The sequence below is a fragment of the Nannochloropsis gaditana genome, assembly GCF_000240725.1.
Source record: "Nannochloropsis gaditana CCMP526 unplaced genomic scaffold scaffold771, whole genome shotgun sequence".
Classification (NCBI taxonomy): domain Eukaryota; class Eustigmatophyceae; order Eustigmatales; family Monodopsidaceae; genus Microchloropsis; species Microchloropsis gaditana.
The window spans coordinates 504-13,468 of record NW_005803182.1 but is presented as its reverse complement, the minus strand read 5'-3'; the positions used below and the strand labels follow the sequence as shown (position 1 = coordinate 13,468).

Below are 12,965 nucleotides of genomic sequence, written 5' to 3'. Positions count from 1 at the left end.
TTTAAGCCAGCATGCATTTGCCATACAGTCACAGGGGACCAAGAGACCTCGTGAGCCCTGGCACGTCCTGAGGGTGACTGCCTGGGCCCTCCGATGCATTTCCCAGACGCTGGAACCCCTGCAGTCCCGAATAGGGCATAGGGCCGCCGGCCAAGAAGGGGGGCATACCACCGTTGCCTAAGGCCATGGCCCGGCCCTCCGGGAACCCTGCTTGCGATGGGAAGCCAGGAGGCAGAGGGGCGTCGCTTCGAGCGGGGACAAAGGACGAGGGATAAGCGTGGGGTCCTAGGGGCACACCAGCAACGCCCATGCTTTCCAGATATCTACCTTCGTTCCTCTCCCCAGCATCCGACACAGAGGGCGGTATTCCTTGGTGGACTGTTTGGGGATCTGGTGGCTCGTGGGGCTGCGGCTTTTGCTCCTGCTCTCGGTGGCCCGTCTGGTGCGACGGCTGAGGATTGTGCACTTTTCCTGCATAATCTCCATCGCCACAGGATACTATCTCCAAGGAAGGGGATGGCACGTTTTGTACAGGCCCATCGCCAGATATCTTCTGTCCGGGATGCTCCTGCGGCGGGGAGAGGTGCTTCGAGACCCCTTCCTCTTCCAGCAATGCACGGGCCCGGCCCAGAAAATTTACTTGATTATTGTCACGCTGGTAGATATTTTGTGCCTCCAAAGCGGCGGGGTGCCCTTCTCTTACCAATTTCATTAAGGAAATGAGTACGTCCTGAGGGGACAACCCCGTAAGAGGAAGAAAGGCGATCTCAGAAATGGTGTCTGCCACATCCATGTACAGCCGTCTGAGACAGGGACAAGACGCCAGCAATATACGCACTTACACGCTTGTCAGATCATCATACTCTTCGGACGGGGGAGCAATGATACGCAAACCTCGTCCAATTTCCCTCATACTGGTGTGACTTGAAAGCACTATAGCATCAAAATGTCCTCACCTCATCTGATTTTCTGCTGCCGCCTCCGCCATCTCCACGCCGCCGATGGTGCATAGCAGGTATATCTGTCCTGATGCGCGGTCAGTGGCGTTAAAGTAAGTCTCGAGTGCCGGAAGGAAACGTTGGTCATCTTAGTATTGCAATCTTGGCGAGGGAGTGACTCGCCGCACCGACTCCCGTGATAACAGTGTCCAGACTGATTATGGCATAATTGCAGGCAACGGTCAGAGTGTTTGGTCCATGCCGTAGGTTGATGTCTATATTCATGGCTATATCCACGGCATGCATGCGTAGGACTCAGCGTCCAGGTAGCAGCATTGTGAGCTGCGACAGATCGTTCACCCCCGTGTTGCATCAAGCGACGCTTTCTCCTACTACTAGTAGGATTCTAACAACTCTTCGATCTGCCACACACACGCTCGGACACACGTCCCTTAGTCCCTCCTCCACTCATCATGAAGACGACGGATCTCCTTGCAGCCATCCAGCCCTACGTGGATATACTGGCAGACCGGTGGCCCGGATTAATCCTGTCTACGGTAGCTTGGTCAGTAGTGTTCGGCCTCGTCTGTGTCCTGCCGGCCATCTCGGGCACAAGCTTCGACTTTCGAAACCGGACCGTCTCCATCCTCCACGCCTTTCTTTCTGCTTACCTGACCCTGGTTCTGGTTCTGCTGGAGACTCCTTGCAAAATCGGGGGCCCGAACACCCGCAATCAGATCATTGTCCTGAACGTCAGCACGGGCTATTTCATCTACGACTACGTGGCCTGCACATTAAACGACGTCCGGAAGCGGCATTTCGATACCATGAACTTTTTCCACCACCTGGCTTCCCTGGCCGGCCTTTTGACGGGGCTCATAAACGAACGTTCCGGTGCCGAGCTCGGCATGTGCCTGTTCTTGATGGAGGTCTCCAACCCTTTCATGCACACCATCCACCTCTTCCGAGAGCTCGGTTACAATGACGCCCCTGTGGCCGAGGCGAACAAAGCCCTCTTCGCCATCATTTTTACTCTGGCCCGTGTTGTCGGCGGCCCTTTCCTGACCTACTATACCTTGGTCAGTCCACGTACCCACTGGGTGATCAAAGCCGGCGCCCTCGGCATCCTTGCCGTCTCCTTCCTATGGTTTTCCAAGATTGTGGCAATGCTGAGCAAGGCCTTCGGAGGGAGCGAGGGAAAGGATAAGGGGGGAGAGAAAAAAAAGGGTAGATAGCAAAGCGGAGGGCTTCTCACCCCTCAGGAGGGCGGCCGCGTGGCGCGCATAAGAATGCGCTCTCACACGCCCTTGAGCAGTAAATTAAAAACAGTTTCCGGAGCCCTAGCATCACACTTTTCCATTTCCTTGCAAGCAAAGCGAAAGCGCCCTCGGGTCTTTCCTCCCTCTTAGCCCGGCCCTCATGCCGCCCCCCTTGCCGAGACCCCCCTCCTTTACATGTTTACTTCGCTCCCGCCCTCCCAACCTTTCTTTTCCACACCGCCACTTCCCAAAGAGGGGGAGGACAGATTGAACGGCTCACGCTCGTCCACGTGGGGCGGCGGGGCACCAGCATCCATGGACCGCGCCTGGCCCTCGAGTCCCTCGATGCTATTTACAGTGAGGGAAGGAGGGGAGGCGGGGGAGGAAGGCGAAGGCACGGGAGAGGCCGCGGGATTGGAGGAGCGAGAGATGCCGCTCGTGGCTCCACCGAGGCTCTTGACGAAACGGTTGAACTCAAAGGCGAGGCCCGGGGAGGAGGGAGGGGGAGGGCGCCCGCCCGGACCTCCCACTGCCCCCGGCGTGTCGAGGCCCTGGCGAGACGAGATGGAAGAGAAATGGGAAGGTGGGGAGGCGCCGGGATGAGAGGGGTGGGAGGCCGGCTGGGGGCCACTGGCAGGGGTAAGGGCGGAGGCCTGTGCGCGAGGGGCGGACCACCCGCCCCCGGCTCCGGGCCTTGGACCCTGCGCGGTCAGAGGCTCCCCTCGACCTTGGCCCCGCGCTCCTTCGCCTTGCTCCGACTCGGGTCGAAGCGACGCCGGGGCCTCGGTCTCGACGCTGGTGGATTGAAAGGCCCCTCCGCTTACCCCCCCCCCGTTTTGCCGGGCCCGTTCCCTCTCCTGCTGCCGCTGAATCTCCTGGTGGATCATCTGCGCTTGCCGCTGCTCGTCCCTGAGCCGCTGGGTGCGCTGCCAGTAGACCGCCTGCTCCTTCAAGCTCTCCTCCAGGCCCTTGGCCGAGGTTTGGAACTTCCGCCACCACCCGTTCAGGTTGGTGGACACCTGGTACTGCTGGTCCCACGCCTTGATCTTCTTCGACACCTGCATCTCCTTGTCCAGGCTCTCCAGCTTCTTGAAGCTCCGCTCGTACACCCTCCAGGCCTTCCAATTGAACTTGAGCTCGGACCAGGCGTAGGCCAACCGGTCGCAGGCGTAGAGCACCAGCTTCCCCAGGGCCCGGATACAGGCCCCGAAGTTCCCTTCCTTGTTGAAAAAATGCACGCCCAAAACAGCACCCCCTACACTGCCCAGGTACATTTGTCGGTTAAATAAGGCGCGGCCCACGAATAAGCCGAGCACGGCCCCGGCGAACGTGCAGCCTAACAACAGCTGCTCCCCGTCTGGAAGAATGTGGTTGAAAGCGCTGCTACCGGTGCCCGTTGCACCTTGCACGTTCCCCCCACGTTTTTTCCCCCCGCTTGCCCCACCACCGCCTGAACTAGCCGTCCGCCCCGTGATTCCCTCCAATTTCAAGAGCCGACTCTCCAGCTCCAGAAGGCGCAGTTCATATGCCAAGTTATCCCCGCTGGTCGTCGCGTTCACTCCAGCCCGCTCGGCAAAGAAGGACGAAAAGGATGAAAATACGGGTAAAGAGGAACGACGGGCAGAAAGCGTGGCGCAAGGATAGTTTGTCAGCGGTTGCAATAGAAGAGGTACGGGCCGTTGCGGGGTAATAGTCACCGTCCGCTGCCCGTGGCCCCGTCCTGGGGCAAGGGGGGATGTCACATAAGCCAGGCGACAACTATAACAGCAGCACAAGAGCGTCAGCCATGCCAAAAGGCTCCCCACGTGCATGGCCTAAGAATGCGGAAGGGAATGGATCGAGCAGAAGGGAGTTGATTGCTAGCTAAGTGGATGAACTCATAGTCTCGTTGCTTTAACAAGTGGAGGGCGGCTCTGCGTGCACTGACGGGCATGCGTGCTTCCACACGAGAAACGAGACGCTTCGAATTTTAGAAGCCCCAGGCGTGTGCAAGGCCTGGCAATCCTCGGCGGAGGCAAGGATCGAGTGCCCCGTTCGACTTGGCCACTGTGTGTCGGTTTGGTGACATGAACTTGAAATCGCCGAAGGGGGGGGGTAGGGGGGAAAACCCGGGTTCCGCTCTCTGTCCTGCCATTGCGTGTCTGACCCCCAATATCTATCAAGTACACAGACCTGGTCGACAGTGGGACGGTAACTCGTGCGCTCTGGGAGTCTTTGTGATGGTCGTGACTCAACAATGATGTTTCACAAGAACCTTTTCCACTGCCGGCACATCGTGGAACAGGTTCTGGTGTCAAGTCTTGGGCGTACATAGGGCACCAAAAATGTACTGTCGCCCGCTACGGTACATTTTAAGCCAGCATGCATTTGCCATACAGTCACAGAGGGGGCTGCGTAGGCTGAATTTATCAGCCGCAGGGATGCAACATGGTCACCGGGGCTCGAGGCCTGGGTGTGGACGCCGATTGCTTAGTCTACAACCTACACCGAACCCGCCTCAGTCACGCTCCACCGCCGAAGCTGTACCCGCCGATGACTCCGGCTCCATAGAGCTCTCAAGCACCGTGCCTTCGGAGCATGAGGGAGAGGGATTTGATGGCACGGCGTCGCAACGGACAGCATCGTCGGCTGCACCGCCGCAGTCTTGCGTCCTCCCTCCAACAGAGGCTTCTCACGGTGACTTTCCCGGCGCACCGCCCGAGGGGATTCCTTTCACCTCCTCGCTTCACGTGGTTGCCCCCGAAGAGCATGTAGTCTGGCCTGTATACCGGGTGCTCGAGACAGACGGCCGTGTGCGTTCCGGGGCTCTCGTTCCCGACCTTGACCAAGCTGTTGTCCGCCGCATGTACCACACGATGGTACGGCTGCAAGCCATGGACACCATTTTCTACAACGCGCAGCGGCAAGGTCGGATTTCCTTCTACATCACCTGCACGGGGGAGGAAGCCACACACGTGGGCAGTGCCGCCGCCCTCCGGCCTGAGGACCCGGTCTTGGCCCAGTACCGGGAGGGCGGGGTCTTGATGTGGCGCGGGTTCACCCTCGATCAGTTTGCGGACCAATGCTTCTCCAACCGGGACGACCTGGGGAAAGGCCGGCAGATGCCCATCCACTACGGCACGGCCGCCTTGCACTTCCAGACCATTTCTTCCCCCCTCGCCACCCAGATCCCCCACGCGGTGGGGGCGGCCTACGGGATCAAGCTCGAGGACGCTTCCAAGTCGGCGGAAGACAAACGCTGTGTCATCTGTTTCTTCGGGGAAGGGGCCGCGAGCGAGGGCGACTTCCACGCGGCCCTCAATTTCGCCGCCACCTTGCAAGCCCCCGTGTTGTTCTTCTGTCGCAACAACGGGTACGCCATCAGCACGCCCGTCAAGGAGCAATTTCGTGGGGATGGTGTCGTCTCCCGCGCCCCCGGCTATGGCATGCATGCCCTGAGGGTGGACGGGAACGACGTCTTGGCCGTGTATCATGCCTGTCAGGCGGCTCGGGAGGTGTGCGTCCGGGAGGGAAAGCCCGTGCTGGTGGAGGCCATGACCTATCGCGTGGGGCACCACTCGACCTCGGACGACTCCACGCGCTACCGGTCCTTGTCGGAAATTAAACAGTGGCACGGACAGGAGGATCCCCTCCGCCGGTTTCGGGCCTGGATGGAGGGGAAAGGGTGGTGGTCGGACGAAGACGAGGTCCAACTGCGAGACGAGGAGCGGATGGCGGTGCTGCGGGCTCTTGAGCGTGCGGAAGTGAAGCCAAAGCCGGGAATGGAGGCTTTGTTCGAAGATGTGTACCGGGAGAAGCCCTGGCATTTGCGCGAACAGGAGGCGGGACTGCGGGATCACGTTGAAAAGTACCCGGATGTGTACAAAGAGGGCACAGGGAAGGGGCACTGAGCGGGTTCCACGGTGGGGGAGGAAATGGGACGGGACGGATGGAGGGACAATGCCGAGAAATGTAGCATGGAGCTGTATCAACGCTTGGGTTGGACACAGTGGGAGGAGGGAGAATATTTCGAATGCGGTATGGATGCAAGGTGTGACGAAGGAGCGTTAAGAGGCAATAGCTGTCAAAGAGGGAAAGCCTCGGAGGGATTGGAGCCAGTATAGGTGGAATGTATCATGTGCATAATCAGCTTGTCGATAGTAGCATAGCGCAACCCTGTCCATAGGTGAGACAACGCTTGCTGTGACCAAAGAAATCGGGCATTGTCGTTGTCATTTTTCCAGCCTGCCGTGAGGTCCCTCCCACGCGCCTGGCAGAGGATTCGCTGCTCGTGGGCTGTGAAAAAAATTCCTTCCGTCCCCATCGTCAAGGAGCACATTCCTCACGCTAGACCCTCCGCGGCATACTCGAACCCTTTGTTTTTTCTCACCGTGCTCACATCATCGGGGCCTGTGCCTCCAGTATCGCATGCATGTATCCTCCTTTTCCCTGCTTTTCCGTGCTTCCCCCGCACGTCTTGTCGCACCCGTCCCCCCACATTTCCCTTCTGACGCTAGCATCGATTTTGCAATCTCTTTCTTCCTACTTCCTCCGTTGGCGCTTACGTATTCGTGAACGTGGGCTTCCTTTTCTCCACGAAGGCTGCCATTCCCTCTTTTTGGTCCTGGAGGGCGAAGAGGCTGTGGAAAATCCGCCGCTCGAACCGCAAACCCTCCGCCAAATTGAGTTCGAATGCCGCGTTCACAGTCTCCTTGGCGGCCGCCGCCACAGGCAAGGAAAAGGAGGCGATCTTGGTCGCCATTTCCAGGGCCACGTCGACGGTTTTCTCGGCGGGCACCACCTTAGACACGAGGCCATCTCTCTCCGCCTGCAGCGCATCTATCATTCCGCCTGTCAACACCAACTCCATCGCCTTGCTCTTCCCTATCGCCCGGACCAGGCGCTGCGTCCCTCCGCACCCAGGAATCACCCCCAGCGTGATCTCAGGTTGTCCAAATTTGGCGTTTTCTCCGGCGATGACGATGTCTGCCATCATCATCAGCTCACAACCCCCTCCTAGCGCATAACCATTCACAGCCGCCACGATAGGCTTGGTTACCCGGGCAATGTGACCCCATTCTGCAAACATGTTCGAGCTAAAGGCCTGCACGAATGACTTGTCCTTCATTTCCTTTATGTCCGCACCTGCAGCGAAAGCTTTCGTCGAGCCGGTCAGAACGATTGCACCGACAGTATCATCAGCCGCGATGGCCGTGGTGGCATCGATGAGGTCTTGGATGATGCCGTTGCACAGGGCATTCAAGGCCTTGGGCCGGTTCAGTGTCAGAAGGGCAACTTTGCCCTTCTTTTCCGCCAGTATGAAGTCGTATTCCTTTTCCCATTTCCCTGCCGGGGCCGTAGACATCAGCGACATTTGACAGTTTGTCCGCAGGCAGGGGATTGAGCTCGTCAAACCATACCTAACGGCAGGACGACAAAGGATGGAGCGGGCCAGCATACTGTGGGTAGATGTGTGCAAGGTGAAAAGAAAAAGAAATTGTATGAACAAGATACGACGAACAGGACTGGAAATGATGGCCGAGCAATAGGCGAGTACATCATACAACGCACCTCCTCTCCTTCTGATACGCACTCTCTTAAAGACATGGTGGCCTTGGACATGGCCGGCATGTTGCACCGAATATGTCATGCGTTCAGCGACGTCTCCCCATGCAGCAGTGCAGGAACAGCGAGGGCATTCAAACGGAATATTGAGCCATGTGCAATGCCCCTACCTCTTCTTGCCTTTTCCTCCTTCGCAAGGAGGCGGACATCAGGTCCCCACGAATCGGGGAGGTTTCAATTGTCTCGCCACGCTGGTTGGAAGTCTTTTTCCCCCTTGGTGTGCTGACGATTATAAAGTGTCCAGAGTAGCAGTAAAGCCGGCAGGCCTGGCCTTCGCCTGAGTTCCTAGCTCTCGCCCGTGGTCCTGGCCCCTCCCTTTCCCGGCGCCCCCCCTTCCTTATTGCCACTTTACTTAAAGGCGCTCTCACTGCAATCACGACACAGCAAGCCTTCCCTATCGAGCGTCATGGGCGATTCCACGGGTTCAAAAGATCGCCAACGCCCAACTTTGAGGTCGACATGCCCGCCTTTCATACCTTCAAGGATGTTCACGCAGTCCTCCTCCAATCCAACCTCCTCCCCGAGCCCGTCCACCGTGTCGTACAACTATCAAGGCCAAAACCAGCTTCAATCCGATTACAATCAGTTCTCAAACCAACATCACTATCAGTTCCACCAGTCAAATGGAGAAAGAGGCGAGCAGCGGCTTAATTTTCGCTATGCATCGCAATTCCAGCCTCATCCATTGCAACACACACCTTCCACATTTGTGGACGACTGTCACGACCCGTCGCCTGCCTTTAATCGGTCTGTCGTATGTTCGTCATTGCCCGTGAATGACTCTTCTTTCTGGGACCCCGCTTTGGTAGACTCTCTCAGGCATGCAATCGAAGCGCTCTTCTCATTGGAGAATTTGAAGACCAACTACACAATTGCCAAACACATGCGGAGTGGCTCGATTCCGGTCACAAAATTATTGTCCTTACCACAAATAAGGCAAGTATTGGAGAACGTTGGAGGCACATGCGGCCAGGAGCGCCTCCTGCTGGCCCAGGCTGTTGCGCACTCTAAGTCTGTGGCCACCTGTGAGAACGGGAAAAAAATTGGTCGCGTCGATCACTCCTCTGGGTGTGACCTGGCCTTTCGGTGCGTGGAAATCAGGAGCTTACCGGAAGGAAGTACTGAAGCTAGTGTACGTGCTCTTGTCGACCGATTCGGGGAGGTCACGCATGTCAAGTTGGGAGGGTTGGACGAAGAGGGAAAAGAGAAGGATGAGAAGCCTCCCTGTCAAGGAGAGCAGGCTCTCGTCGAATTCGCTGCGCCAGCCGGTGCACTTCAGTGTGTAGATACATTGAGTGGGACCAAGTCCAACTGGCGTTCGTCGGTGCGGGTGACCTTCTTGAACGGATTTTCGACGGGTCAGGTGGCCACCATGGCAGGGTTGGAAATTCTCCACGCAGCTCAGGAGGGAGGGGCGACGACGCTCAAGGGTCCCCAAAAAGAAAGCACAGGTAGTGGCGGCTCTTGCAGCGCGACAAGCGGCATCCCAGGGCCAGTGCCGACCACGAGGACAAGCACAGGTACCGGGGGTCCCGCCTCTACCCTGGCTGGTGCTTGCTTCCTGCCTCCTGTCCTCCCTGAAGGAGACCACACCGGACACATTGTTGAGCTCGAGGTGGATGCGGCCGGCAGAGGAGTACGAGGGGTCCTCAAACGGGAAGGCCAGAGACGAACGCTTGTCTCTTTTCAGTACTCGGATGCGGCACCGCTGGCCGTGGGCGAGCGGGTTGCGTTTTCTGTCAAGCATATTGACAGCAAGGCCGTCGTCCAGAATTTGGTGGTAGCTCCCCCCCTACCCTCCACCCCTCTCTCAACTCTCAACTCTGGTGCCAGGACCGGGGCGGCAAGGCCGTTGGGGGGAAGGGTTATCCCTAAGACCCGGAACGGGGGCATCATGGCCAGAGGTCCGTCGGGCTCGCACGGTTTCCACTACCCTCGAACGAGGCCTTCGGGGGAAGTGCTGGAGCTCCTGGACGCTCTGAAATTGAATGGAGCCCAGCAGAAGGAGGTAGCTAGTAAATAGGATTTCGGGCATGGAATAGGGGATGGAAGCGGCGTAAGGAAGACATGTGCGGACTTTTCAAAGCTTTTGCATGCATGCCTTTTGTGATATTAAAAAAATGATTCAAGCATATGAATAGGGCCTTTTTGCAAAAATTACGATGAAAGGCTGTAAGAAGGCCCGTCAAAGTATCCAGAAGGCCTCGACGATTTTATCGACGCGTGTACATAGGGAAAATGGAATATTGTGTATTTTCAAAGTGCTTACTTGTGAGTCCAGCATGGATTCGTACTCGTCGATAGAGAAACTTTTGAGACAGAAGAAAATAGGACCATAACGTGTTATTGTAAGACAAAACGCAAGAAACAACCTCGATGCAAGCGGGAAAGAAAGCGTCAAAGAAAAGGATGTCACAGCAATCGTCTCGCTCGCTCAATGGAGGATCGGGGGCAATGCCTTTCTCATGGTTTTTGATTCGATGTAAAGTTCCTCATTCCGAATTGATTCCCGGGCGAAAGGAGAAGCGGATGGCCACAGGATCGGAGACATCTTGTGGCAACATCGGGCTTCACGTCAGGCAACTCAGAGCATCCAGGTCGACATTCCTAGTAAAGCAAAGAAGCAGCGAAGAACGTTTTTGAGCCCAGGAGGCATTATCATGATTGTTTCGGGCTCAAACATGCTTTCAATACTTCTTGGCTCCCCTGTACTACATGAATACAGAGACATGCTCCTGCTAGCACCCTTCATCGAAACCCCAATCCTGTCAAATATGCAAACACAGAAAGTGGCTGACACCCCTCTCTTTCCGTTGGTTGATTCCGCGACACATCCGAGAGTCCTTTCTATCATCTCCCACCTTTTCCGCCGAGACCACCACCATCGTCATCATTCCCTTGCCAGGGATTGCACTTTCACCGCCCCATCCTCGCGTGCGCAAACCTGCTTTGCGCCTGTAACATCCCATTTCTGACCTGGTCCCCTACTTCCTCTTCTCCATTCTGCGCAAGGGCAGGTTTGTGCGGGATGAAGACAGTGTTGGTGGAGGGATTGTTACCCACCAGGTTCAGCATGTCGAAGTACTGGCGGGGAGAAAAAGAAAAAGGCCGATCAGAACAACGCTTCATGCAGAGGAACACACCGTAAAACAATACGGAGGGGGAAACTGTCGTATTTTAAACAGGACTGTCCCTGGTTGCACCTCGTTTTATCCTCTTTTCCCCCCTTTTACCCCTCTCTATTCGTCCCTCCCGTTCTATCCTCCCTACCTGCGTGAGAAGCATCAGGTCCATGACGTCCTTCGCCGTCGTCCCCGGCACATTGCCGCTGAATCCCAGGATGCTCTCGCGCAACCCATCCACAATCGCCTTGCGCTGCTTCGCCACCCCCACTCCTGACAGATATTTGCTCTCGGCGTTGGCCTCCGCGATCTTGACTTGGACGATCTTCTCCCCTTCCGCCCGCTCCCTGGCAGCTTCCTTCAGGCGTTTCGAGGCGTTGATCTCGTTCATGGCAGCCTTGACGCGCAAATCGGGTTCTAGATCCGTCACAAGGGCGTTCTATGGGAGGCATGCGAGGGAGGAGAAGTCAGGCAAGAGAAGGAGGGCGTGGGCAACGAGACCCTTGAGCGTCGGAGGTGACACGAACCGTCCCTTTCAGATGAACAAGGCATGCATGGCATAAGGAGAAGAGCGAGAAGCGCCATCGGGACGCTCACCAGTATCGAGTACCCATAGGTGCCCATGCACGTTTGCAGGGAGGCCTTGACGGCGTGCGCAATGTCGTCTTTGGCCTCGAAGGCTTCGTCGAGGAACATGCGGGGCAGGGTTGCCCGGACCACGTCGTAGACGTAGGCGCGAATTTGTTCCTGAGGAGGTAGTGCCCGAGGAAAAAAAGTGTGGAGGAAGGTTGGACATAACTTTGGGGGTAGTCGTTAAGGAGTTGGAGAAGAGAGGGGGAAAGGGAGGTGGAGGAAAGGGGCAGGGGATGGGGTGGACCAAAGGAAACTGCAACTCGGCAGATACGCCGGTATGGGGGCTTGACAGTCAGATAGAGATCGAGAAGAAAATCCATTGGCATAATTTTGGAACAGGGCTTACCTGCGGGTTCGTGAGGCGGTAGACAGCGTCGAAGACCTTCTCGCGAATGACCTTGTCAGGGGTGGGGAAGAGGGAAGAGAGCGTGTTGGTGGGACATTTTGAAGGCAGGTAGTGTGAGTAATGGAAAATGAGGTTGTACGTAGACAAAGCTATTGTAGTTCTTGCCATGGGTTCCCAGAAATATCCGTACGGCGCTGTAATTCTGGCAGAACCAAGCAAAAAATGATGCACGCCAGCCCCATACAGCATTGGAACTATACCTGATACTGGATGGAGATATACACCATCACAAAGACATTGTCTTTGGTTTTAGTCTCCGCCCGGATGTCTAGCTGCATGATGCGCAAGGATACTCGAGATTGCATGGCCTGCGGGCGAAAGGAAACAAGGACGACTTATCTCATGTGAACGTCGCACTATTTCGGGCACGCAAATGGAATAATACTTGCCAGGAAACCCAGCACAACATGACCATGCCCACATTAACCTATTATTTTTGCTCGTGCTTGGTCTGCGGCCCCTCTTCGCATGCTTTGTATTCCACAAGCTATCCATTCCCTCTTACCTCGAACGGCCAACACATGAGGGTGATACCTGGTAGCCCCAACCGATTGTACTTGCAGTTCCGCTCAACCACACCTACTTCGCCCGTGCTGACACAAGCACAGCAAAGACAAGACTCCCCCATGTTTTCTTGGAGTCAAAGTGCGGTAGAATATAGTGAGATGGGGCCCTCTTTCGCTTCGCTGATCTTCACAGAAGTCTAACCTCCGCGCTCCTGCCAATTGCAATACCTGGAAAAAAAATGCACGGTGAATGTCTCACTGAGTCGTACACGGCAAAATTATAAACGTTGGTATAAAATTCCCTTGATGAATTCAGGTGGGGGCACAAAAGAAACGAATGTGAGAAGGACTACGACCAAAGCCCGACTTCGGGGAATCGATTTAGCGACGACCCGACAACGAGCTATGCCGTGACATCTAGGAGTGTTCCCGGCGAAGCGTTTATAACAGGGAGTCAGAAATGCTTGATCTTTGCACGCTTCTTGCGTTATTTTCTT

At 56.3% G+C, this 12,965-nt stretch overlaps 7 protein-coding genes across 7 annotated transcripts; 3 read left to right on the top strand and 4 right to left on the bottom strand.

Moving 5' to 3' along the window:
• Positions 1-285: 285 nt before the first annotated feature.
• On the bottom strand, positions 286-1,032 carry NGA_0176202 (uncharacterized protein; the record flags this gene model as incomplete). Its single annotated transcript, XM_005853714.1, has 3 exons — positions 957-1,032; positions 533-698; positions 286-498 (listed from the first exon to the last, which is right to left on the bottom strand). The coding sequence occupies exons 1-3, from the start codon at positions 986-988 to the stop codon at positions 286-288; spliced, it is 411 nt and encodes a 136-aa protein (XP_005853776.1). The 5' UTR covers positions 989-1,032.
• A 379-nt stretch (positions 1,033-1,411) lies between these two features.
• NGA_0438500 (uncharacterized protein) lies at positions 1,412-2,173 on the top strand (the record flags this gene model as incomplete). The annotated part of the gene is made up of 1 exon (XM_005853716.1): positions 1,412-2,173. One exon carries the CDS (start codon positions 1,412-1,414, stop codon positions 2,171-2,173), a length of 762 nt encoding a protein of 253 aa, XP_005853778.1.
• A 215-nt stretch (positions 2,174-2,388) lies between these two features.
• Positions 2,389-3,471, bottom strand: NGA_0438200 (uncharacterized protein; the record flags this gene model as incomplete). The annotated part of the gene is made up of 1 exon (XM_005853715.1): positions 2,389-3,471. The coding sequence occupies one exon, from the start codon at positions 3,469-3,471 to the stop codon at positions 2,389-2,391; it is 1,083 nt and encodes a 360-aa protein (XP_005853777.1).
• Positions 3,472-4,617: 1,146 nt separating this feature from the next.
• On the top strand, positions 4,618-6,087 carry BKDA1 (2-oxoisovalerate dehydrogenase E1 component, alpha subunit; the record flags this gene model as incomplete). Its single annotated transcript, XM_005853711.1, has 1 exon — positions 4,618-6,087. One exon carries the CDS (start codon positions 4,618-4,620, stop codon positions 6,085-6,087), a length of 1,470 nt encoding a protein of 489 aa, XP_005853773.1.
• A 650-nt stretch (positions 6,088-6,737) lies between these two features.
• ECH (enyol-CoA hydratase) lies at positions 6,738-7,541 on the bottom strand (the record flags this gene model as incomplete). The annotated part of the gene is made up of 1 exon (XM_005853713.1): positions 6,738-7,541. One exon carries the CDS (start codon positions 7,539-7,541, stop codon positions 6,738-6,740), a length of 804 nt encoding a protein of 267 aa, XP_005853775.1.
• A 744-nt stretch (positions 7,542-8,285) lies between these two features.
• NGA_0175502 (uncharacterized protein) lies at positions 8,286-9,824 on the top strand (the record flags this gene model as incomplete). The annotated part of the gene is made up of 1 exon (XM_005853710.1): positions 8,286-9,824. One exon carries the CDS (start codon positions 8,286-8,288, stop codon positions 9,822-9,824), a length of 1,539 nt encoding a protein of 512 aa, XP_005853772.1.
• Positions 9,825-10,435: 611 nt separating this feature from the next.
• On the bottom strand, positions 10,436-12,699 carry NGA_0175902 (hypersensitive-induced response protein). The gene is made up of 5 exons (XM_005853712.1): positions 12,468-12,699; positions 11,903-11,953; positions 11,521-11,670; positions 11,072-11,362; positions 10,436-10,885 (listed from the first exon to the last, which is right to left on the bottom strand). The coding sequence occupies exons 1-5, from the start codon at positions 12,588-12,590 to the stop codon at positions 10,718-10,720; spliced, it is 783 nt and encodes a 260-aa protein (XP_005853774.1). The 5' UTR covers positions 12,591-12,699; the 3' UTR covers positions 10,436-10,717.
• Positions 12,700-12,965: the final 266 nt, after the last annotated feature.